Genomic DNA, 25406 nt, shown 5'->3' with positions numbered 1-25406 from the left:
AGCAGAGAGAGTTCTGGAGCTGGTGTCCATCACAGCCAACAAGAACACCTGTCCCGGGGACAAGAGTGCCCTGGCGCCTGGGGGCCTCCGGCTAGGTGGGTGTCACACTGTCTGGACCACTTGGCCCAGAATATAATACCTATGTGAGTATGTGATGTATAGGCTGGAACCCTGTGTTACCACGTATGGAACCCTGTGTTACCACGTATGGAACCCTGTGTTACCACGTATGGAACCCTGTGTTACCACGTATGGAACCCTGTGGTACCTCGGACCAAAACCCTGTGGTACCACGTATGGAACACCTCTGACCAAAACCCTGTGGTACCACGTATGGAACACGTCGGACCAGAACCCTGTGGTACCACGTATGGAACACGTCGGACCAGAACCCTGTGGTACCACGTATGGAACACGTCGGACCAGAACCCTGTGGTACCACGTATGGAACACGTCGGACCAGAACCCTGTGGTACCACGTATGGAACACCTCGGACCAGAACCCTGTGGTACCACGTATGGAACCCTGTGGTACCACGTATGGAACCCTGTGGTACCACGTATGGAACCCTGTGGTACCTCGGACCAGAACCCTGTGGTACCACGTATGGAACCCTGTGGTACCACGTATGGAACCCTGTGGTACCATTCAGAATACAATGGCTACATTGTATGTATGCTCTGTTTTTGTATACAATGTGTCCAGAAAAAATGATTTTAATGTTTTTGAACTATTCGTTTAATTTAGTTTAGTTTATTTATTCATCACTACTAAAATAACCAGATGCTGTTTTGAAGTTTTGTCAGGAGGTTGAAAAAAAGAGATACAAGAATTAATCCCTGTGGAACGCCACATTTTATTAGTATAATCAAATCTATCCTACATTAACCTTGAATTACCATGCATATAACACCTGAGCGTTCTGTGTCCCTGGTTATCACTGACACTCTCCTCCCATTCCTGACTCCCAGGTGCCCCGGCGCTGACCTCCAGACAGTTCAAGGAGGCGGACTTTGTCCAGGTGGTGGAGTTCATGGATGAAGGCTTTAAGATCGCCCTGGACGTCAAGAAGAAGACTGGTGAGTTCCTCTTCCTCACCAGCTGTTTGTACTTCATCAGTTCACCTAATCAGTCTCCTCTCTGTCTTGCCTTTTTTCTGCGTCCCAAATGCCCAGCTATTACCTTCATTACGCACTACTTTTTGACCGGAGCCTTAATCGCCCTGGTGCCATTTGGGGGGAAGTCCATGTGTTTGTACATTCTGATGGAGGCCTTGATGCCCGAAACTTTGTTTTAAATCTAAAGTCTGTGTCTTTTTCTTGTCACAGTTCCTCCATCTCCTGTAGCGATCTGGAAGAAGTGCCAGTTCATTAGCTAACCCAAAGAGATGGAGATGTCTAACAGAGTGACTCAGTCGAGAAAACGCAAGCCATTGGTGTGAAAATACAGGAAGTGACACGCTGAAAACATCTGCTCTACTGTCTTCTTCTCTCCAGGGAAACTTGCAGACTTTAAGAACTTCTTGTTGGAGGATCCAGAGACGGTCTCTCGCATGGCAGAGTTGAAGAAACGAGTGGAGGCCTTCGCACGTCCCTTCCCTATGCCCGGCTTCGAGGATCACTAGGCCCTCGGCTTCGAGGATCACTAGGCCCTCCACACACACAAAGAGAGAGAGAGAGAGGGGGAGTGAGGGAGGGAGAGAGAGAGAGAGAGAGGGGGAGGGAGAGAGGGGGGGGGAGAGGAGGAGAGAGAGAGAGGGAGGGAGAGAGAGAGAGAGAGAGAGGGAGGGAGAGAGAGAGAGAGGGAGGGAGAGAGAGAGGGAGGGAGGGAGAGGGGGAGGGAGAGAGAGGGGGAGGGAGAGAGCGAGAGAGAGGGGGAGGGAGAGAGCGAGAGAGAGGGGGAGGGCGAGAGCGAGGGAGAGGGCGAGAGAGGGGGAGAGGGGGAGGGAGGGAGGGAGAGAGAGTCAGTCGACTATTTCCATTCCAATATCCAACACTAGCGTACTACTTAGAAGGAAGCAGAAATGTATTTGGAGGTGAATTTGAAGTGGTAGGCTATTATGGACATTGGGAACTTGGTGGTGGTCAGTGATTGGAGTCAGACCTGGCGTAACCTCACAGACTTATCCGAACAGATGGGAGACCTTGGTTATAATCCTTTGACGTCATCTGTTGACCTCTGACCTAACGTGAGGGCAATTCTGTAGCTTCTAACCTCCCCCTTTGTATGTCTTACACAAACAAAAACATCCTTATTTTCTAACTGTTTATTTTCTGCATGTTTTAAGGTTGTAGTGTAGGAGAAAGAGCTCAACGTCAGACCCTGAGAGAAATGTCATCTAAACTTACTGTCACCCCAAAGGTACATTTATTAGAAGCACACAGTCTTAAACCATAAATTAACATATTGTCTTAATTGATCGACTAGATGTTTGTGATGGAGATTTGATTAATACACGTCTATCGTACAATCCTATACTGTTGTAAATGTGTGTGTGTAACCAACTCCATTCAAACTCATCTGAAGTAACCCTGGGCCTCAAATCCTATTCGAAATCGTTCCGTTATTTGTTCTGTTTGCTCTAGCTTGCCAGATTGAAACTTCACAAAACTATCGTTCCATGATGTCAGGCAAGCTCAATCGAGCTCAGATAAAGGTATATGTAATGTCTATTTTTAACTTGAACCCAAGTCTCATCAGAAGTCAAGGGGTCCCAAGCCAGAGGTCAGGGGGTTGACTGGTGAACTCCATAACAGGACCGTTCCCCTGTTATACCTTAATACAGATATCAAACCAGATCTCAGACCAGGGCTTTACTATCCTACAGATATCAAACCAGATCTCAGACCAGGGCTTCACTATCCTACAGATATCAAACCAGATCTCAGACCAGGGCTTTACTATCCTACAGATATCAAACCAGATCTCAGACCAGGGCTTCACTATCCTACAGATATCAAACCAGATCTCAGACCAGGGCTTTACTATCCTACAGATATCAAACCAGATCTCAGACCAGGGCTTTACTATCCTACAGATATCAAACCAGATCTCAGACCAGGGCTTTACTATCCTACAGATATCAAACCAGATCTCAGACCAGGGCTTTACTATCCTACAGATATCAAACCAGGGCTTCACTATCCTACAGATATCAAACCAGGGCTTCACTATCCTACAGATATCAAACCAGGGCTTCACTATCCTACAGATATCAAACCAGGGCTTTACTATCCTACAGATATCAAACCAGGGCTTCACTATCCTACAGATATCAAACCAGGGCTTTACTATCCTACAGATATCAAACCAGGGCTTCACTATCCTACAGATATCAAACCAGGGCTTCACTATCCTACAGATATCAAACCAGATCTCAGACCAGACCTTCACTTCATACGTACCCTTTTCACACGATCATTCCAACCCCAACCAAACGATGGTGGCTCTGAAGGCTTTTCCCATGGTCCTTTTCAGCATAGCAACGATGGTGGCTCTGAAGGCTTTTCCCATGGTCCTTTTCAGCATAGCAACGATGGTGGCTCTGAAGGCTTTTCCCATGGTCCTTTTCAGCATAGCAACGATGGTGGCTCTGAAGGCTTTTCCCATGGTCCTTTTCAGCATAGCAACGATGGTGGCTCTGAAGGCTTTTCCCATGGTCCTTTTCAGCATAGCAACGATGGTGGCTCTGAAGGCTTTTCCCATGGTCCTTTTCAGCATAGCAACGATGGTGGATGCGAACCAGGCCAGCTCAGTAGTGTATCATCCAACTACCTGCTGCACTTACTAAGTGGTTATTAGATTGCTAATGGTCCAAAATGACAATACAATAAACAGTGGTTTCATGCCAGTTCTGGCTTTCTTAAAGTGTTGACAAAGAAGAAAGGATTTTGTATGTATTTTAACTTTACAGAATTAAATAATTCTTTATTTTCCAACACTGGTTAAAAAATGTATATCGAGGTTTTTAATGCTTATATTGCTGTTTTTGGGGGAGAGGGTGATCATGTTGATTTGGCTGAGGACCCCTCCTATGTAGAGAACACAGTGTGAGGGAATGGCTTGAGTTACATTTATTTCACAGTGTTCTTTTTGTTGGCCGATTTTCCCCCAAATTACTTCACAAAATGGAGGGTGTGTTTATCACTGCATCAGTGAGCCAGTGAGAATTCCTCCATTTTGAGGCGTAGAGTGGATGGTCTCTACAGAACCACTCTGATCCGAACAAGGAGGGGCATCACATCAGTATTGATACTGAAGAGACTGACTGCACAGTGGACAGTTACTACCAGCGGCTGTGTGTACGTGTATCAACCGTCTCCTGAGTATAAACGCTGATCTAGGGTCAGGTCCACACTGTCCATGGACTCTTATTCATTGTAATCTAAAAGGCTAATCTGATCCTAGATCAGCACTCCTACTCAGAGACCCTTTATGAGTACGGACATACAGACATACCTAAGTAAGAGACCTCGTTACCCGACTCTGGTACCTGTAGTTTTCAGAGCTATGCGATACACCTGCTGTTTAATGGCGCTACATTAAAGCCTGTTGTGAGTAACTTTCCAGCATGCTGATATGCTCCCAAAAGTCATGTTTCATGTCTGCACAGTTGAAATAAAAAAATACATTTTGTCAAGACATTTTAGATTAAAAAGCTTAATACTAATAAATATTTGCAGCGATTTTAATATCTGACCTGTAACCTGTCGTTTGTCTTTTCTGAATAACTGAACATGTTTTGTGTGTGTGTGGTGGGGGTGGGGGCGGTGGTGGTGGGGGGGTGGGGGGGGGGGGGGGGTGGTGGTGGGGGTGGGGGCGGTGGTGGTGGGGGTGGGGGGGTGGTGGTGGGGGTGGGGGCGGGGGGGGCGGTGGTGGGGGGTGGGGGCGGTGGTGGGGGTGGGCAGCTCTCATGTTCAAACCCTTTCCAGAATGTACACGTTGTCTAGTATGATGGTCGCAGTCTACTTTAACACCTATGGAGTGAACCCACTGAAGCATTACTAAGTGGTACTGTCTGTCTGTCTGTAGCAGCTTACTAAGTGGTACTGTCTGTCTGTCTGTAGCAGCTTACTAAGTGGTACTGTCTGTCTCTGTAGCAGCTTACTAAGTGGTACTGTCTGTCTCTCTGTAGCAGCTTACTAAGTGGTACTGTCTGTCTCTCTGTAGCAGCTTACTAAGTGGTACTGTCTGTCTGTCTGTAGCAGCTTACTAAGTGGTACTGTCTGTGTCTCTGTAGCAGCTTACTAAGTGGTACTGTCTGTCTCTCTGTAGCAGCTTACTAAGTGGTACTGTGTCTCTGTAGCAGCTTACTAAGTGGTACTGTCTGTCTCTCTGTAGCAGCTTACTAAGTGGTACTGTGTCTCTGTAGCAGCTTACTAAGTGGTACTGTCTGTCTCTCTGTAGCAGCCTACTAAGTGGTACTGTCTGTCTCTCTGTAGCAGCTTACTAAGTGGTACTGTCTGTCTGTCTGTAGCAGCTTACTAAGTGGTACTGTCTGTCTCTCTGTAGCAGCTTACTAAGTGGTACTGTCTGTCTCTCTGTAGCAGCTTACTAAGTGGTACTGTCTGTCTCTCTGTAGCAGCTTACTAAGTGGTACTGTCTGTCTCTCTGTAGCAGCTTACTAAGTGGTACTGTCTGTCTCTCTGTAGCAGCTTACTAAGTGGTACTGTCTGTCTCTCTGTAGCAGCTTACTAAGTGGTACTGTCTGTCTCTCTGTAGCAGCTTACTAAGTGGTACTGTCTGTCTCTCTGTAGCAGCTTACTAAGTGGTACTGTCTGTCTCTCTGTAGCAGCTTACTAAGTGGTACTGTCTGTCTCTCTGTAGCAGCTTACTAAGTGGTACTGTCTGTCTGTAGCAGCTTACTAAGTGGTACTGTCTGTCTCTCTGTAGCAGCTTACTAAGTGGTACTGTCTCACTCTAGCAGCTTACTAAGTGGTACTGTCTGTCTGTCTCTGTAGCAGCTTACTAAGTGGTACTGTCTCACTCTAGCAGCTTACTAAGTGGTACTGTCTCACTCTAGCAGCTTACTAAGTGGTACTGTCTGTCTCTGTAGCAGCTTACTAAGTGGTACTGTCTGTCTCACTGTAACAGCTTACTAAGTGGTACTGTCTGTCTCTCTGTAACAGTTTACTAAGTGGTACTGTCTCACTCTAGCAGCTTGTGTAGAACAGCAGCACATGTAAACTCTCAGTGCCTTCAACTCTCTCTGCTGCTATTGTCATTACTGACACAGCCCCTCCTCTCTCTCTGCTATTGTCATTACTGACACAGCCCCTCCTCTCTCTCTGCTATTGTCATTACTGACACAGCCCCTCTCTCTCTGCTATTGTCATTACTGACACAGCCCCTCCTCTCTCTGCTATTGTCATTACTGACACAGCCCCTCCTCTCTCTCTGCTATTGTCATTACTGACACAACCCCTCCTCTCTCTCTGCTATTGTCATTACTGACACAGCCCCTCCTCTCTCTCTGCTATTGTCATTACTGACACAGCCCCTCCTCTCTCTCTGCTATTGTCATTACTGACACAGCCCCTCCTCTCTCTCTGCTATTGTCATTACTGACACAACCCCTCCTCTCTCTGCTATTGTCATTACTGACACAGCCCCTCCTCTCTCTCTGCTATTGTCATTACTGACACAACCCCTCCTCTCTCTCTCTGCTATTGTCATTACTGACACAGCCCCTCCTCTCTCTCTCTCTGCTATTGTCATTACTGACACAGCCCCTCCTCTCTCTCTCTGCTATTGTCATTACTGACACAACCCCTCCTCTCTCTCTCTGCTATTGTCATTACTGACACAGCCCCTCTCTCTCTCTCTGCTATTGTCATTACTGACACAGCCCCTCCTCTCTCTCTGCTATTGTCATTACTGACACAACCCCTCCTCTCTCTCTGCTATTGTCATTACTGACACAACCCCTCTCTCTCTCTGCTATTGTCATTACTGACACAGCCCCTCCTCTCTCTGCTATTGTCATTACTGACACAGCCCCTCCTCTCTCTGCTATTGTCATTACTGACACAGCCCCTCCTCTCTCTCTGCTATTGTCATTACTGACACAGCCCCTCCTCTCTCTGCTGCTATTGTCATTACTGACACAGCCCCTCCTCTCTCTCTGCTATTGTCATTACTGACACAGCCCCTCATCACCGTTCCTCTGTCTGCTGACTTGACAATAAATCACTGGTGTTTAATGAGGGGGGGATAAATGACAGTGTTGCCAATTAATTGGATTCATGTATTTATTAGAGCAGCGTCGTCATAATTGCGTAAAACGAGACAGCGTTAACGTAAGTGAAAGTCGAGGATGGAATGACGCCTGCCCGCCTGTGAATCGCTCGCCTGTGAATTGCTCGCCCGGATTGAATGCTGTTTTCTTAGTCTTATGTAAACACAACTCTGCTTATTAAGTAATTATCTCAATAAAACCGAAGTGGTGTGTTCGTTGCTTGCGTTATAGCTGTCTGTCACCGCTAGAGTGGGTGTGTTGATCACACACTGGGGAGAGTAAGGAACTATTCAGCTCATCAATTCCCAGGCTTACAGCCCCAGCTCAGACATGCTTGCTGTACTTCAGCTCTTCTCACACAACTGGCAGAGGTGTGTGTGTGTGTGTGTGTGTGTGTGTGTGTGTGTGTGTGTGTGTGTGTGTGTGTGTGTGTGTGTGTGTGTGTGTGTGTGTGTGTGTGTGTGTGTGTGTGTGTGTGTGTGTGTGTGTGTGTGTGTGTGTGTGTGTGTGTGTGTGTGTGTGTGTGAAAATCTCGGTAAACAGATTTTCACACCCAACCTCTGGTGGCAACCAACGGCTCCTGCAAACCGTTTTCACCTCGTCTCACGAAACACCCCTCCCACCCGCCACCCTGCTTGCGATGTGAAGGGATACTGTATAACAGAAGTGCCGTGGCAGCAGAAATCTTCCTGTTTTTCTCATTGATCTATTGCCATCCATCCAGTGACTCCAACATGCTTGTGGAACATTTAGGGAGCAATAAGCAGGAGAACTATCTCACATATGCAAGTTTGAACAGAATAATTCAACCACATTGTGACCGCAGTGGATTCCAGTGTCCATTCAGAGCAGTAGGCTACAGTACCAGGAGAAACTGGGCCTTAGTCATAACTGCTAAATTAGGGCCTTACCGGGGAAAATTCTGGGTTTGGTGTGTAGGCTGGTAGTAATGCCCACAAACCAACTGCCACCACCTGAGTAGTAGGGAGGTGAAAGCATCTGCTTGATAGTATAAATTATAGAATGTGTTATGAAAAGGAGACGTATCTCTGCTAGATACGTGTATATACACCTGCCCTGGGCATATCCTCTCTTTTCCTGTCCTATCCTGTCTCCCATTCCTTTTCCTGGCGTCTTCTCGCCTCCTCCTTCCCCCTTTCCTTGGCCTCTTCTCGCCTCTGCTTTCCCTCACTTTGTACTAACCTACAACACTGTTTTGGTACCTATTAACTGCTTGTCTCTCACATTTTAAAATGAATCTTTATCTAAAAATAGACCTATCCCATATTTCCATCCTGCTCTCTCTGGCTGCTCAGGGCAGGAAAGGATGGCGTTCGGGACTGTTGTTGAACTCACACGTTTGGAAAAAGGTCAACCGAGAGGAGACTTGTGCAAATTGGGGAAAGGGTGTCCAAATGTGAACGGTTGCCTCAAAATCACGTTAGCCAATGGGAACCGAGGAAATCTCAACATGTCCCTGAACATGCTATTCAGGCCTTTTCCCTAAACGTTGGTATTTACAATGAGATCTGGGTTGTGGAAGACTGACAGGTCATCAGACAGTCTGAGACTTCACACCAGGTCATTATCACTGTCTCACACACACCGTGCCCCGCACAGGAGAGGCTACAGCAGTACACCACACTATAAAGTGGGCAATATTTTATCCAGGACCCCCTGCCATGTATTCTCTACTGAGCCTGGTCTTCTCTGCTGGGCATTTTGTGTTATATAGTCTGAGGAGCCGGAATGGACTGTATTATATTCTATCATGAGGACTGAATGACTTGCCATAGAAACGATTACAGTGAATTTGGGGCGTAGATTGACCTATGATTGAGTGAATTTGTTGTATTATTTACAAAAGAGGGGATGCAGTCTTTCAATTTAACTAGACGGTGGAGGAGAAATGGGAACAGCAGTCTTTCAATTTAACTAGATAGTGGAGGAGAAATGGGAACAGCAGTCTTTCAATTTAACTAGACGGTGGAGGAGAAATAGGAACAGCAGTCTGGTATATTTAACTAGACGGTGGAGGAGAAATGGGAACAGCCGTCTGGTATATTTAACTAGACGGTGGAGGAGAAATAGGAACAGCAGTCTGGTATATTTAACTAGACGGTGGAGGAGAAATAGGAACAGCCGTCTGGTATATTTAACTAGACGGTGGAGGAGAAATAGGAACAGCAGTCTGGTATATTTAACTAGACGGTGGAGGAGAAATAGGAACAGCAGTCTGGTATATTTAACTAGACGGTGGAGGAGAAATAGGAACAGCCGTCTGGTATATTTAAATATATGTGTTTTCATGAATGCTTCCATGTTTATGCTTCACATGCATATCTTGTGGATGTAGGGTATGTTTTTATTTGCTTTCTGGAATTAAATGTAATTCACAGTCCTATCAATAGACTGGATCAGTCTGGTTTAAAGACCGTGCTGGATCAGTCTGGTTTAAAGACCGTGCTGGATCAGTCTGGTTTAAAGACCGTGCTGGATCAGTCTGGTTTAAAGACCGTGCTGGATCAGTCTGGTTTAAAGACCGTGCTGGATCAGTCTGGTTTAAAGACAACGTGCTGGATCAGTCTGGTTTAAAGACAACGTGCTGGATCAGTCTGGTTTAAAGACCGTGCTGGATCAGTCTGGTTTAAAGACAACGTGCTGGATCAGTCTGGTTTAAAGACACATTCATATTATATTTGAACTGATTTGATCTTTGTTTTATTTTTTTATTTACCCTTTTCATTTTACTAGGCAATTCAGTTAAGAACATATTCTTATTTCCAATGACTGACTAACTACCAGAAGGCAAAAGGCCTCCTACAGGGGACGAGGGCTGTGATTAAAGGACAAAATACACATCACGACAAGAGAGACACCGCAGCACTACTTAGAGCCCTAAGACCATAGCATAGCAACACTACTTAGAGCCCTCAGACCACAGCATAGCAACACTACTTAGAGCCCTCAGACCACAGCATAGCAACACTACTTAGAGCCCTCAGACCACAGCATAGCAACACTACTTAGAGCCCTAAGACACCGCAGCACTACTTAGAGCCCTAAGACCACAGCATAGCAACACTACTTAGAGCCCTAAGACCACAGCATAGCAACACTACTTAGAGCCCTAAGACCACAGCATAGCAACACTACTTAGAGCCCTAAGACCACAGCATAGCAACACTACTTAGAGCCCTAAGACCACAGCATAGCAACACTACTTAGAGCCCTAAGACCACAGCATAGCAACACTACTTAGAGCCCTAAGACCACAGCATAGCAACACTACTTAGAGCCCTAAGACCACAGCATAGCAACACTACTTAGAGCCCTAAGACCACAGCATAGCAACACTACTTAGAGCCCTAAGACCACAGCATAGCAACACTACTTAGAGCCCTAAGACCACAGCACTAGCAACCACAGCATAGCAACACTACTTAGAGCCCTAAGACCACAGCATAGCAACACTACTTAGAGCCCTAAGACCACAGCATAGCAACACTACTTAGAGCCCTAAGACACAGCAGCAACACTACTTAGAGCACTACTTAGAGCCCTAAGACCACAGCATAGCAACACTACTTAGAGCCCTAAGACCACAGCATAGCAACACTACTTAGAGCCCTAAGACCACAGCATAGCAACGCTACTTAGAGCCCTAAGACCACAGCATAGCAACACTACTTAGAGCCTTAAGACCACAGCATAGCAACACTACTTAGAGCCCTAAGACCACAGCATAGCAACACTACTTAGAGCCCTAAGACAACAGCATAGCAAGGCAGCAACACAACATGACAACTGATCTGCCTCAACACTACTTAGAGCCCGAAGACAACAGCATAGCAAGGTAGCAACACAACATGACAACAACTGATCTGCCTCAGCACTAGTTACTATTTTAGTGCTCAACAGCTGTATGTCACAGCTGTCGTTTAGATCACTGCTTCGCTTTGGCCCAGGTGTTATAATGTGACGTTCTGTGACTCCAAAGGATTCCCAAAGAAGACAAGTATATTCACTGGGGATATGTTTCTTTTTTTTTGGGGGGGTAAAGTTGAGCTGTTTATATAATAATGCAATTTTAAAAAAATCATTGCTTCCATGATTTCTGATTTTTACAGTATGTTCTAATTGAATCAATTCACACTCTGTTCCACTCCTGAAATCAACCCATACACCCTGCACTATATACACCAACAATACCTGAAATCAACCCATACACCCTGCACTATATACACCAACAATACCTGAAATCAACCCATACACCCTACACTATATACACCAACAATACCTGAAATCAACCCATACACCCTACACTATATACACCAACAATACCTGAAATCAACCCATACACCCTACACTATATACACCAACAATACCTGAAATCAACCAATAACACTGCTTCCATGTCATCTTTTAATGCATTTGTTTTCAAGCGTCCATCACTTTAGGGTTGGAGTGGGTTGTACGTTGAACAGAGAAGGTGACATTGCATGTACAGAGATGTATACAACACTAGTGTGGTGTGTGTGGAAAGAGGCCGTTCAGTCACTTGAGGGTTGCGCATTGTGAAAAGATGGCTTTAATGAACAGTGTTGTAGTGTGTGAAGAGGAGACTGTTATATAACGCAGGTGTTTGGAGACGGATGCATGACTTCCGGGTTGTGTAAGAAAAGGTTGTTTTTTTTTCACTATAGTGTTGTAGCTGGTTAAGAGGCAGCGGAGGAGACAGACCGAGAACCCGACCGAGCGAGGCTCAGGCTGGCCCCACCCTGCCACTAGGATGACAGGAGGTCCTGCCAAACGTGGTGCCCCTGGAGTTGCCTGGAGGACCTTTAGAAGTCAGGGCCCTCCTTCTTTAGAGCCTTGTAGTCCGTGTTGACGGCCACCAACTGCGGAAGGAGAGAATACATTTAATTCACTTAAATTCATCAGCCTGTCGTTAGGAAAGCACATGCAGACACTGTGTGTGTGTGTGTGTGTGTGTGTGTGTGTGTGTGTGTGTGTGTGTGTGTGTGTGTGTGTGTGTGTGTGTGTGTGTGTGTGTGTGTGTGTGTGTGTGTGTGTGTGTGTGTGTGTGTGTGTGTGTGTGTGTGTGTGTTTCATTGACAGTGCTGTGTGTGTGTGTGTGTTTCATGGACAGTGCTGTGTGTGTGTGTGTGTTTTTCATGGACAGTGCTGTGTGTGTGTGTGTTTTCATGGACAGTGCTGTGTGTGTGTGTGTGTTTCATGGACAGTGCTGTGTGTGTGTGTGTGTTTCATGGACAGTGCTGTGTGTGTGTTTCATGGACAGTGCTGTGTGTGTGTTTCATGGACAGTGCTGTGTGTGTGTCATGGACAGTGCTGTGTGTGTGTTTCATGGACAGTTTGTGTGTGTGTTTCCTGGACAGTGTGTGTGTGTGTGTGTGTGTGTTTCCTGGACAGTGGTGTGTGTTTCATGGACAGTGGTGTGTGTTTCATGGACAGTGGTGTGTGTGTTTTCATGGACAGTGCTGTGTGTGTGTGTGTGTGTGTTTCATGGACAGTGGTGTGTGTTTCATGGACAGTGTGTGTGTGTTTCATGGACAGTGGTGTGTGTTTCATGGACAGTGCTGTGTGTGTTTCATGGACAGTGCTGTGTGTGTGTTTCATGGACAGTGCTGTGTGTGTGTTTTCATGGACAGTGCTGTGTGTGTTTTGTGTTTCATGGACAGTGCTGTGTGTGTGTGTGTTTTTTCATGGACAGTGCTGTGTGTGTGTGTTTTCATGGACAGTGCTGTGTGTGTGTGTGTGTTTCATGGACAGTGTGTGTGTGTGTGTGTGTTTCATGGACAGTGGTGTGTGTGTGTGTTTCATGGACAGTGGTGTGTGTGTTTTCATGGACAGTGCTGTGTGTGTGTGTGTGTGTGTGTGTGTGTGTGTGTGTGTGTGTGTGTGTGTGTGTGTGTGTGTGTGTGTGTGTGTGTTTCATGGACAGTGGTGTGTGTTTCATGGACAGTGCTGTGTGTGTGTTTCATGGACAGTGCTGTGTGTGTGTTTCATGGACAGTGCTGTGTGTGTGTGTGTGTGTTTCATGGACAGTGCTGTGTGTGTGTGTGTGTTTCATGGACAGTGCTGTGTGTGTGTGTGTGTGTTTTCATGGACAGTGCTGTGTGTGTGTGTGTGTGTGTTTCATGGACAGTGGTGTGTGTGTGTGTGTGTGTTTCATGGACAGTGGTGTGTGTGTGTGTGTTTCATGGACAGTGGTGTGTGTGTGTGTGTGTGTGTGTTTCATGGACAGTGGTGTGTGTGTGTGTGTGTGTGTGTTTCATGGACAGTGGTGTGTGTGTGTGTGTGTGTTTCATGGACAGTGGTGTGTGTGTGTGTGTGTTTCATGGACAGTGGTGTGTGTGTGTGTTTCATGGACAGTGGTGTGTGTGTGTGTGTGTGTTTCATGGACAGTGCAGGACTACACACACAGAGGGATTACATGGTTTTGCGTCGCCACTGATTATTTTCTGTCTCCATGTTTGCCTTGATTGGTCAGCTGTCAGCCCCTCATCTCCACCCTTCCTCCTCCCTCCCCTCATCCACTCCTCCCCTCATCTTCTCCTCCCCTCATCCTCTCCTCCCCTTCATCCTCTCCTAATTCCTGTTATTGTCGGAGAATCCAGTGGAATGTTGATGTGAGACCTTTGCCTGTTGTAGAGAATTAAACATGGGGAGTGTTGTGACCTTTCATCCAGCATGACGTTCACTACGGCTGACACACACACACACACACACACACACACACACACACACACACACACACACACACACACACACACACACACACACACACACACACACACACACACACACACACACACACACACACACACACACACACACACACACACTTTAACTACAGCCTTGAAAAATCCACACACCGTTTCTGTTGGAATAACACCCAGCCAGTCAGACCCTCCTGTGGGGATTCATACAGTTTGTTTCTCTTGTTTAATATGATCATTAGCTGTCTGAGGTGATGCTCCTTGTTTAACGTAGGTGTACGTGGATTCAGGAAAATAGCACCACAAAGTCTATTGTGTTCGAGAATATAAATGCTTCGATTTGTTATGAGAGGAAAGTAAGTTAGAGAATAGAGAGCCTTCAAAACCAGCTTTATGGGGACAGATGGAAAGATGTTGTCAGCCTGGATTGGTTTGGCCGTGTCAGTCTGGATTGGTTTGGCCGTGTCAGCCTGGATTGGTTTGGCCGTGTCAGCCTGGACTGGTTTCAGCCGTGTCAGCCTGGATTGGTTTCAGCCGTGTCAGCCTGGATTGGTTTCAGCCGTGTCAGCCTGGCCGTGTCACTTGGTTTTTGGCCGTGTCACTCTGGCTGGATTGGTTTGGCCGTGTCACTCTGGATTGGTTTGGCCGTGTCACTCTGGATTGGTTTGGCCGTGTAGTGAACGTAATGAGTTCAGCGGTGGAGTGCCACAGTCTAGGTCTGTGACCAGAATGGTACACTATTCCCTATATAGTGCACTACCTTTGACCAGCAGTGAACAATTTTTTTAGGTGCACTATGTCGTGAATAAGGTGCCTTTTGGGACACAGTCCTTGAGGTGTAGTGATTCTGTGGGTGTGAAGAGGTGAGGATATTCACCTTGTACTGAGAGGAGGTGAGGATATTGACCTTGTACTGAGAGGAGGGGAGGATATTCACCTTGTACTGAGAGGAGGATATTCACCTTGTACTGAGGAGGATATTCTTGTACTGAGAGGGGAGGATATTCACCTTGTACTGAGAGGGGAGGATATTCACCTTGTACTGAGAGGGGAGGATATTCACCTTGTACTGAGAGGGGAGGATATTCACCTTGTACTGAGAGGGGAGGATATTCACCTTGTACTGAGAGGGGAGGATATTCACCTTGTACTGAGAAGGGAGGATATTCACCTTGTACTGAGAACATTTACATTTAACATTTAAGTCATTTAGCAGACGCTCTTATCCAGAGCGACTTACAAATTGGTGCATTCACCTTATGACATCCAGTGGAACAGCCACTTTACAATAGTGCATCTAAATATTTTAAGGGGGGAGGGGGGTGAGAAGGATTACTTTATCCTATCCTAAGTATTCCTTAAAGAGGTGGGGTTTCAGGTGTCTCCGGAAGGTGGTGATTGACTCCGCTGTCCTGGCGTCGTGAGGGAGTTTGTTCCACCATTGGGGAGCCAGAGCAGCGAACAGTTTTGACTGGGCTGAGCGGGAACTGTACTTCCTCAGTGGTAGGGAGACGAGCAGGCCAGAGGTGGATGAACGCAGTGCCCTTATTTGGGTGTAGGGCCTGATCAGAGCCTGGAGGTACTGAGGTGCCGTTCCCCTCACAGCTCCGTAGGCAAGCACCATGGTCTTGTAGCGGATGCGAGCTTCAACTGGAAGCCAGTGGAGAGAGCGGAGGAGCGGGGTGACGTGAGAGAACTTGGGAAGGTTGAACACTAGACGGGCTGCGGCGTTCTGGATGAGTTGTAGGGGTTTAATGGCACAGGCAGGGAGCCCAGCCAACAGCGAGTTGCAGTAATCCAGACGGGAGATGACAAGTGCCTGGATTAGGACCTGCGCCGCTTCCTGTGTGAGGCAAGGTCGTACTCTGCGGATGTTGTAGAGCATGAACCTACAGGAACGGGCCACCGCCTTGATGTTAGTTGAGAACGACAGGGTGTTGTCCAGGATCACGCCAAGGTTCTTAGCACTCTGGGAGGAGGACACAATGGAGTTGTCAACCGTGATGGCGAGATCATGGAACGGGCAGTCCTTCCCCGGGAGGAAGAGCAGCTCCGTCTTGCCGAAGTTCAGCTTGAGATGGTGATCCGTCATCCACACTGATATGTCTGCTAGACATGCAGAGATGCGATTCGCCACCTGGTCATCAGAAGGGGGAAAGGAGAAGATTAATTGTGTGTCGTCTGCATAGCAATGATAGGAGAGACCATGTGAGGTTATGACAGAGCCAAGTGACTTGGTGTATAGCGAGAATAGGAGAGGGCCTAGAACAGAGCCCTGGGGGACACCAGTGGTGAGAGCGCGTGGTGAGGAGACAGATTCTCGCCACGCCACCTGGTAGGAGCGACCTGTCAGGTAGGACGCAATCCAAGCGTGGGCCGCGCCAGAGATGCCCAACTCGGAGAGGGTGGAGAGGAGGATCTGATGGTTCACAGTATCGAAGGCAGCCGATAGGTCTAGAAGGATGAGAGCAGAGGAGAGAGAGTTAGCTTTAGCGGTGCGGAGTGCCTCCGTGATACAGAGAAGAGCAGTCTCAGTTGAATGACTAGTCTTGAAACCTGACTGATTTGGATCAAGAAGGTCATTCTGAGAGAGATAGCGGGAGAGCTGACCAAGGACGGCACGTTCAAGAGTTTTGGAGAGAAAAGAAAGAAGGGATACTGTTCTGTAGTTGTTAACATCGGAGGGATCGAGTGTAGGTTTTTTCAGAAGGGGTGCAACTCTCGCTCTCTTGAAGACGGAAGGGACGTAGCCAGCGGTCAGGGATAAGTTGATGAGCGAGGTGAGGTAAGGGAGAAGGTCTCCGGAAATGGTCTGGAGAAGAGAGGAGGGGATAGGGTCGAGCGGGCAGGTTGTTGGGCGGCCGGCCGTCACAAGACGCGAGATTTCATCTGGAGAGAGAGGGGAGAAAGAGGTCAGAGCACAGGGTAGGGCAGTGTGAGCAGAACCAGCAGTGTCGTTTGACTTAGCAAACGAGGATCGGATGTCGTCGACCTTCTTTTCAAAATGGTTGATGAAGTCATCTGCAGAGAGGGAGGAGGGGGGGGTAGGGGGAGGAGGATTCAGGAGAGAGGAGAAGGTGGCAAAGAGCTTCCTAGGGTTAGAGGCAGATGCTTGAAATTTAGAGTGGTAGAAAGTGGTTTTAGCAGCAGAGACAGAGGAGGAAAATGTAGAGAGGAGGGAGCGAAAGGATGCCAGGCCTGCAGGGAGGTGAGTTTTCCTCCATTTCCGCTCGGCTGCCCGGAGCCCTGTTCTGTGAGCTCGCAATGAGTCGTCAAGCCACGGAGCGGGAGGGGAGGACCGAGCCGGCCTGGAAGATAGGGGACATAGAGAGTCAAAGGATGCAGAAAGGGAGGAGAGGAGCGTTGAGGAGGCAGAATCAGGAGATAGGTTGGAGAAGGTTTGAGCAGAGGGAAGAGATGATAGGATGGAAGAGGAGAGAGTAGCGGGGGAGAGAGAGCGAAGGTTGGGACGGCGCGATACCATCCGAGTAGGGGCAGTGTGGGAAGTGTTGGATGAGAGCGAGAGGGAAAAGGATACAAGGTAGTGGTCGGAGACTTGGAGGGGAGTTGCAATGAGGTTAGTGGAAGAACAGCATCTAGTAAAGATGAGGTCGAGCGTATTGCCTGCCTTGTGAGTAGGGGGGGAAGGTGAGAGGGTGAGGTCAAAAGAGGAGAGGAGTGGAAAGAAGGAGGCAGAGAGGAATGAGTCAAAGGTAGATGTGGGGAGGTTAAAGTCGCCCAGAACTGTGAGAGGTGAGCCGTCCTCAGGAAAGGAGCTTATCAATGCATCAAGCTCATTGATGAACTCTCCGAGGGGACCTGGAGGGCGATAAATGATAAGGATGTTAAGCTTGAAAGGGCTGGTAACTGTGACAGCATGAAATTCAAAGGAGGCGATAGACAGATGGGTAAGGGGAGAAAGAGAGAATGACCACTTGGGAGAGATAAGGATCCCGATACCACCACCCCGCTGACCAGAAGCTCGGGTGTGCGAGAACACGTGGGCGGACGAAGAGAGAGCAGTAGGAGTAGCAGTGTTATCTGTGGTGATCCATGTTTCTGTCAGTGCCAAGAAGTCGAGGGACTGGAGGGAGGCATAGGCTGAGATGAACTCTGCCTTGTTGGCCGCAGATCGGCAGTTCCAGAGGCTACCGGAGACCTGGAACTCCACGTGGGTCGTGCGCTGGGACCACCAGATTAGGGTGGCAGCGGCCACGCGGTGTGGAGCGTTTGTATGGTCTGTGCAGAGAGGAGAGAACAGGGATAGACAGACACATAGTTGACAGGCTACAGAAGAGGCTACGCTAATGCAAGGAGATTGAATGACAAGTGGACTACACGTCTCGAATGTTCAGAAAGTTAAGCTTACGTAGCAAGAATCTTATTGACTAAAATGATTCAAATGATACAGTACTGCTGAAGTAGGCTAGCTGGCAGTGGCTGCGTTGTTGACTTTGTAGGCTAGCTGGCAGTGGCTGCGTTGTTGACACTACACTAATCAAGTCGTTTCGTTGAGTGTAATAGTTTCTACAGTGCTGCTATTCGGGGGCTAGCTGGCTAGCTAGCAGTGTTGATTACGTTACGTTGCGTTAAAAGAACGACAATAGCTGGCTAGCTAACCTAGAAAATCGCTCTAGACTACACAATTGTACTGAGAGGGGAGGATATTCACCTTGTAGTGAGAAGGGAGGATATTCACCTTGTAGTGAGAGGAGGGGAGGATATTCACCTTGTACTGAGAGGAGGTGAGGATATTCACCTTGTACTGAGAGGAGGTGAGGATATTCACCTTGTACTGAGAGGGGAGGATATTCACCTTGTACTGAGAGGGGAGGATATTCACCTTGTACTGAGAGGAGGTGAGGATATTCACCTTGTACTGAGAGGAGGTGAGGATATTCACCTTGTACTGAGAGGAGGTGAGGATATTCACCTTGTACTGAGAGGAGGTGAGGATATTCACCTTGTACTGAGAGGAGGGGAGGATATTCACCTTGTACTGAGAGGAGGGGAGGATATTCACCTTGTACTGAGAGGAGGGGAGGATATTCACCTTGTACTGAGAGGAGGGGAGGATATTCACCTTGTAGTGAGAGGAGGGGAGGATATTCACCTTGTAGTGAGAGGAGGGGAGGATATTCACCTTGTAGTGAGAGGAGGGGAGGATATTCACCTTGTAGTGAGAGGAGGGGAGGATATTCACCTTGTAGTGAGAGGAGGGGAGGATATTCACCTTGTAGTGAGAGGAGGGGAGGATATTCACCTTGTAGTGAGAGGAGGGGAGGATATTCACCTTGTAGTGAGAGGAGGGGAGGATATTCACCTTGTAGTGAGAGGAGGGGAGGATATTCACCTTGTAGTGAGAGGAGGGGAGGATATTCACCTTGTAGTGAGAGGAGGGGAGGATATTCACCTTGTAGTGAGAGGAGGGGAGGATATTCACCTTGTAGTGAGAGGAGGGGAGGATATTCACCTTGTAGTGAGAGGAGGGGAGGATATTCACCTTGTAGTGAGAGGAGGGGAGGATATTCACCTTGTAGTGAGAGGAGGGGAGGATATTCACCTTGTAGTGAGAGGGGAGGATATTCACCTTGTAGTGAGAGGAGGGGAGGATATTCACCTTGTAGTGAGAGGAGGGGAGGATATTCACCTTGTAGTGAGAGGAGGGGAGGATATGCACCTTGTAGTGAGAGGAGGGGAGGATATGCACCTTGTAGTGAGAGGAGGGGAGGATATTCACCTTGTAGTGAGAGGAGGGGAGGATATTCACCTTGTAGTGAGAGGAGGGGAGGATATTCACCTTGTAGTGAGAGGGGAGGATATTCACCTTGTAGTGAGAGGGGAGGATATTCACCTTGTAGTGAGAGGGGAGGATATTCACCTTGTAGTGAGAGGGGAGGATATTCACCTTGTAGTGAGAGGGGAGGGGAGGATATTCACCTTGTAGTGAGAGGGGAGGAGAGGATATTCACCTTGTAGTGAGAGGGGAGGATATTCACCTTGTAGTGAGAGGGGAGGATATTCACCTTGTACTGAGAGGAGGTGAGGATATTCACCTTGTACTGAGAGGAGGGGAGGATATTCACCTTGTAGTGAGAGGAGGGGAGGATATTCACCTTGTAGTGAGAGGAGGGGAGGATATTCACCTTGTACTGAGAGGAGGTGAGGATATTCACCTTGTACTGAGAGGAGGTGAGGATATTCACCTTGTACTGAGAGGAGGTGAGGATATTCACCTTGTACTGAGAGGGGAGGATATTCACCTTGTACTGAGAGGAGGGGAGGATATTCACCTTGTACTGAGAGGAGGCGATGATATTCACATTCTCTGAGAGGGGAGGATATTCACCTTGTACTGAGAGGAGGGGAGGATATTCACCTTGTACTGAGAGGAGGGGAGGATATTCACCTTGTACTGAGAGGAGGTGAGGATATTCACCTTGTACTGAGAGGAGGGGAGGATATTCACCTTGTAGTGAGAGGAGGGGAGGATATTCACCTTGTAGTGAGAGGAGGGGAGGATATTCACCTTGTAGTGAGAGGAGGGGAGGATATTCACCTTGTAGTGAGAGGAGGGGAGGATATTCACCTTGTACTGAGAGGAGGGGAGGATATTCACCTTGTACTGAGAGGAGGTGAGGATATTCACCTTGTACTGAGAGGAGGTGAGGATATTCACCTTGTACTGAGAGGAGGTGAGGATATTCACCTTGTACTGAGAGGAGGGGAGGATATTCACCTTGTACTGAGAGGAGGGGAGGATATTCACCTTGTACTGAGAGGAGGGGAGGATATTCACCTTGTACTGAGAGGAGGCGATGATATTCACATTCTCTGAGAGGGGAGGATATTCACCTTGTACTGAGAGGGGAGGATATTCACATTCTTTGAGAGGGGAGGATATTCACATTCTTTGAGAGGAGGGGAGGATATTATCCTTGTACTGAGAGGAGGAGAGGAGATATTCACCTTGTACTGATAGTTTGGACCGTATGTGTTCCAAGGCTCAGGATTGTTCTTTCTGTTCCAGCTGGAAGAAGAAAGGAGGATAGGCCAGACGGGAGGGGGGGGAAGAGAAATATGATTATAAGGTGAGGTGAGGTTAAGGCAATAGAGATCGATAGAGGACTCGTCTTTATAGCTGTGCCATTTCTATAGCGTTGTGAAAGCACAGGTTAGCGCCTTTTGAAGCGATGTCCATTTTGAAGAAGTACATTTCCTTCTTCACGATTGGCTGATCCCTCCTGATGACCCGGTTTGACATGACTCCAACAGTGTCACCAGGAGGGATCAGTCAATGAAGTTGGAAGTCCCAGCCAGTTGACTAAATCAAAATGGTGGAAGTCCTCCATTTTTCCCCCTTTTTTCTCCCCTTTATTTAACCAGGTAGGCTAGTTGAGAACACCTGTATTTAACCAGGTAGGCTAGTTGAGAACACCTGTATTTAACCAGGTAGGCTAGTTGAGAACACCTGTATTTAACCAGGTAGGCTAGTTGAGAACGCCTGTATTTAACCAGGTAGGCTAGTTGAGAACGCCTGTATTTAACTAGGTAGGCTAGTTGAGAACACCTTTATTTAACCAGGTAGGCCAGTTGAGAACACCTTTATTTAACCAGGTAGACTACTTGAGAACACCCTTATGTACCCAGGTAGGCTAGTTGAGAACACCTTTATTTAACCAGGTAGGCTAGTTGAGAACACCTTTATTTAACCAGGTAGGCTAGTTGAGAACACATTTATTTAACCAGGTAGGCTAGTTGAGAACACCTTTATTTAACCAGGTAGGCTAGTTGAGAACACCTTTATTTAACCAGGTAGGCTAGTTGAGAACACCTTTATTTAACCAGGCAGGCCAGTTGAGAACACCTTTATTTAACCAGGCAGGCCAGTTGAGAACACCTTTATTTAACCAGGTAGGCTAGTTGAGAACACCTTTATTTAACCAGGTAGGCTAGTTGAGAACACCTTTATTTAACCAGGTAGGCTAGTTGAGAACACCTTTATTTAACCAGGTAGGCCAGTTGAGAACACCTTTATTTAACCAGGTAGGCCAGTTGAGAACACCTTTATTTACCCAGGTAGGTCAGTTGAGAACACCTTTATTTAACCAGGTAGGCCAGTTGAGAACACCTTTATTTAACCAGGTAGGCTAGTTGAGAACACCTTTATTTAACCAGGTAGGCTAGTTGAGAACACCTTTATTTAACCAGGTAGGCTAGTTGAGAACACCTTTATTTAACCAGGTAGGCTCGTTGAGAACACCTTTATTTAACCAGGTAGGCTAGTTGAGAACACCTTTATTTAACCAGGTAGGCTAGTTGAGAACACCTTTATTTAACCAGGTAGGCTAGTTGAGAACACCTTTATTCAACCAGGTAGGCTAGTTGAGAACACCTTTATTTAACCAGGTAGGCTAGTTGAGAACAAGTTCTCATTTACAACTGCAACCTGGCCAATATAAAGCAAAGCAGTTTGACACATACAACAACACAGAGTTACACATGGAGTAAAACAAACATACAGTCAATAATACAATGGTGCTGCCCATGCTAATATTGCCTTTTGGGTACTTTATAAAAAGTAATCTGTTACTAGTTACCCATAATCAATTAATTGTAATGTAACTTTTGGATTACCCAAACTCAGTAATGTAATCTGATTACATTCCGTTGCTTTTAGATTACTTTCCCTTTAAGTGGCATTAGAAGAAGACAAAAATGTCTGTTACCAATTGAACAACATCTATAGCAGGATAAGTTAATGTTAAAGGGACATGCTTAACACCCCGGCCATCCTACAATCTAAGCTAGGTCCCCTCAAACTCACACAAATCATCAAGGAACCTACCAGGTACAACCCTAAATCCTTAACCATGGGCAACCCTCTTAGATATCATCCTGACCAACCTGCCCTCTAAATACATCAATGCTGTCTTCAACCAGGATCTCAGCGAACACTGCCTCATTGCCTGCGTGCTTACTGGGTTCGTGGTCAAATGACCACCCCTCATCACTGTCAAACACTCCCTTAAACACTTCTGTGAGCAGGCCTTTCTAATCGACCTGGCCCGGGTATCCTGGAAGGATATTGACCTCACCCCTCACCCGTAGAGGATGCCTGGTTGCTCTTCAAAGGTGCTTTCCTCTCCAGCTTAAATAAGCATGCCCATTTCAAAAAATGTAGAACTAAGAACACCCCAGACTTGACTGCCCTTGACCAGCACAAAAACATCCTGTGGCGTTCTGCATTAGCATTGAATAGCACCCCGATATGCAACTTTTCAGGGAAGTCAGGAAAAAATATACTCAGTCAATTAGGAAAGCTAAGGCTAGCTTTTTCAGACAGAAATGTGCTTCCTGTAGCACAATTCCAAAAGGTTTTGGGACACTGTAAAGCCCATGGAGAATAAGAGCACCTCCTCCCAGCTGCCCACTGCACTGAGGCTAGGGAACACTGTCACCACCGATAAATCTAAGATGAACGATAATTTCAAGAAGCATTTTTCCACGGCTGGCCATGCTTTCTACCTGGCTACCCCTACCCCGGCCAACATCTCAGCACCCCCTGCAGCAACTTGCCCAACCACTTCTCCTTCACCCAAGTCCAGACAGCTGATGTTCTAAAAGAGCTGCAAAATCCGGATCCCAACAAATCATTTGGGCTAGACAATCTGGACCATCTCTTTCTAAAATGACCTGCAGAAATTGTTGCAACCTCTCTTACTAGCCTGTTCAACCTCTCTTTAATTTCCTCTGAGATCCCCAAAGATTGGAAATCTGCCGTGGTCATCCCCCTCTTCAAACTTTTATAGACCTGTATCCATCCTGCCCTGCCTTTTCTAAAATCTTCGAAAGCCAAGTTAATAAACAGATAACCCACCATTTTGAATCCCACCGTACCTTCTCCGCTATGTAATCGGGTTTCCGAGCTGGTCACGGGTGCACCTCAGCCACGCTCAAGGTCCTAAAGGGTATCATAAACACCATCGATAAAAGACAGTACTGTGCAGCCGTCTTCATCGACCTGGCCAAGGCTTTCGACTCTGTCAATCACCGCGTTCTTATCGGCAGACTCAGTAGGGCGGCAGCGTAGCCTAGTGGTTAGAGCGTTGGACTAGTAACCGGAAGGTTGCAAGTTCAAACCCCCGAGCTGACAAGGTACAAATCTGTCGTTCTGCCCCTGAACAGGCAGTTAACCCACTGTTCCTAGGCCATCATTGAAAATAAGAATTTGTTCTTAACTGACTTGCCTGGTTAAATAAAGGTAAAAAATATAAAAAAATAAAAAATAGACTTGGTTTCTCAAATGACTGCCTCACCTGGTTCACCAACTACTTCTCAGATAGAGTTCAGTGTAACAAATCGGAGGTCCTGTTGTCCAGACCTCTGGCAGTTTCTATGGGGGTGCCATAGGGTTCAATTCTCGGGCTGACTCTTTTCTCTGTATATACTGTATCAATGATGTCGCTCTTGCTGCTGGTAATTCTCTGATCCACCCCTACGCAGACGACACCATTCTGTATACATCTGCCCCTTCTTTGGACACTGTTGTTTGGACACAAACCTCCAAACAAGCTTCGACGCCATACCACACTCCTTCCGTGGCCAACTGCTTTTAAATGCTTGTAAAACTAAGTGCATGCTGCCCGCGCCCTCCTGCCCGACTAGCATCACTACTCTGGACGGTTCTGACCTAGAATATGTGGACAACTACAAATATCTAGGTGTCTGGTTAGACTGTAAACTCTCCTTCCAGACTCCCATTAAGCTTCTCCAATACAAAATTAAATCTAGAATCGGCCTCCTTCACTCATGCCTCCAAACATACACTCGTAAAACTGACTAGCTTACCGATCCTTGACTTCGGCGATGTCATTTACAAAATAGCTCTCAACATTCTACTCAGCAAACTGGATGTAGTCTATCACAGTGCCATACGTTTTATCACCAAAGCCTCATATACTACCCACCACTGCGACCTGTATGCTCTCGTTGGCTGGCCCTCACTACATATCCGTCACCAAACACACTGGCTCTAGGTCATCTATTAGTCTTTGCTAGGTAAAGCCCTGCCTTATCTCACTGGTCATCATAGCAACACCCACCCGTAGCACCCGCTCCAGCAGGTACTGTGTATTGCACTGGTCATCCCCAAAGCCAACACTTCCTTTGGCCGCCTTTCCTTCCAGTTCTCTGCTGCCAATTACTGGAACGAATTGCAAAAATCTCTGAAGCTGGAGTCTTATATCTCCCTCTCTAACTTTAAGCATCAGTTGTCAGAGCAGCTTACCGATCACTGTACCTGTACACAGCCCATCTGTAAATAGCACACCCACCTACCTCATCCCCATATTATTACTTACCCTCTTACACCCTAGTATCTCTACTTGCACATCATCATCTGCACATCTATCACTCCAGTATT

The 25406-nt window shown here is 47.1% G+C and overlaps 3 protein-coding genes across 4 annotated transcripts in view; 2 read left to right on the top strand and 1 right to left on the bottom strand.

Annotated features, from left to right (window-relative positions):
- The window catches only part of shmt2 (serine hydroxymethyltransferase 2 (mitochondrial)), a 35349-nt gene extending 33690 nt beyond the window's left edge, over positions 1-1659 (top strand). For both annotated transcript variants that reach the window (XM_046310776.1, XM_046310777.1), the window contains 3 exons: positions 1-95; positions 973-1080; positions 1498-1659. The exon at positions 1-95 is cut by the window's left edge and continues 61 nt beyond it. In XM_046310776.1, coding sequence (XP_046166732.1) covers positions 1-95; positions 973-1080; positions 1498-1625 — 331 coding nt within the window. In that variant the 3' untranslated portion in view covers positions 1626-1659. The remainder of the gene's footprint in view (positions 96-972; positions 1081-1497) is intronic.
- A 965-nt stretch (positions 1660-2624) lies between these two features.
- On the top strand, positions 2625-4699 carry LOC124004203. The gene is made up of 3 exons (XM_046312966.1): positions 2625-2631; positions 2758-2786; positions 2829-4699. The coding sequence occupies exons 1-3, from the start codon at positions 2625-2627 to the stop codon at positions 3789-3791; spliced, it is 999 nt and encodes a 332-aa protein (XP_046168922.1). The 3' UTR covers positions 3792-4699.
- A 6950-nt stretch (positions 4700-11649) lies between these two features.
- LOC124002938 (cytochrome c oxidase subunit NDUFA4-like) overlaps positions 11650-25406 on the bottom strand; it is a 29043-nt gene continuing 15286 nt past the window's right edge. The window contains exons 3-4 of the mRNA XM_046310790.1: positions 20951-21011; positions 11650-12139 (exon numbers count right to left, since the gene is read on the bottom strand). Of these exons, the coding sequence (XP_046166746.1) occupies positions 12083-12139; positions 20951-21011 (118 nt within the window). The 3' untranslated portion in view covers positions 11650-12082. The remainder of the gene's footprint in view (positions 12140-20950; positions 21012-25406) is intronic.

The sequence above is a fragment of the Oncorhynchus gorbuscha genome, linkage group LG18, assembly GCF_021184085.1.
Source record: "Oncorhynchus gorbuscha isolate QuinsamMale2020 ecotype Even-year linkage group LG18, OgorEven_v1.0, whole genome shotgun sequence".
Taxonomy (NCBI): Eukaryota; Metazoa; Chordata; class Actinopteri; order Salmoniformes; family Salmonidae; genus Oncorhynchus; species Oncorhynchus gorbuscha.
This window is presented reverse-complemented; position numbering and strand designations above follow the sequence as displayed.

Coding starts and splice junctions, on each gene's coding strand:
- LOC124004203 (XM_046312966.1), top strand. Junction 2,787..2,828: donor CCTGTTATACCTTAATACAG/ATATCAAACCAG, acceptor ACTATCCTACAG/ATATCAAACCAGATCTCAGA.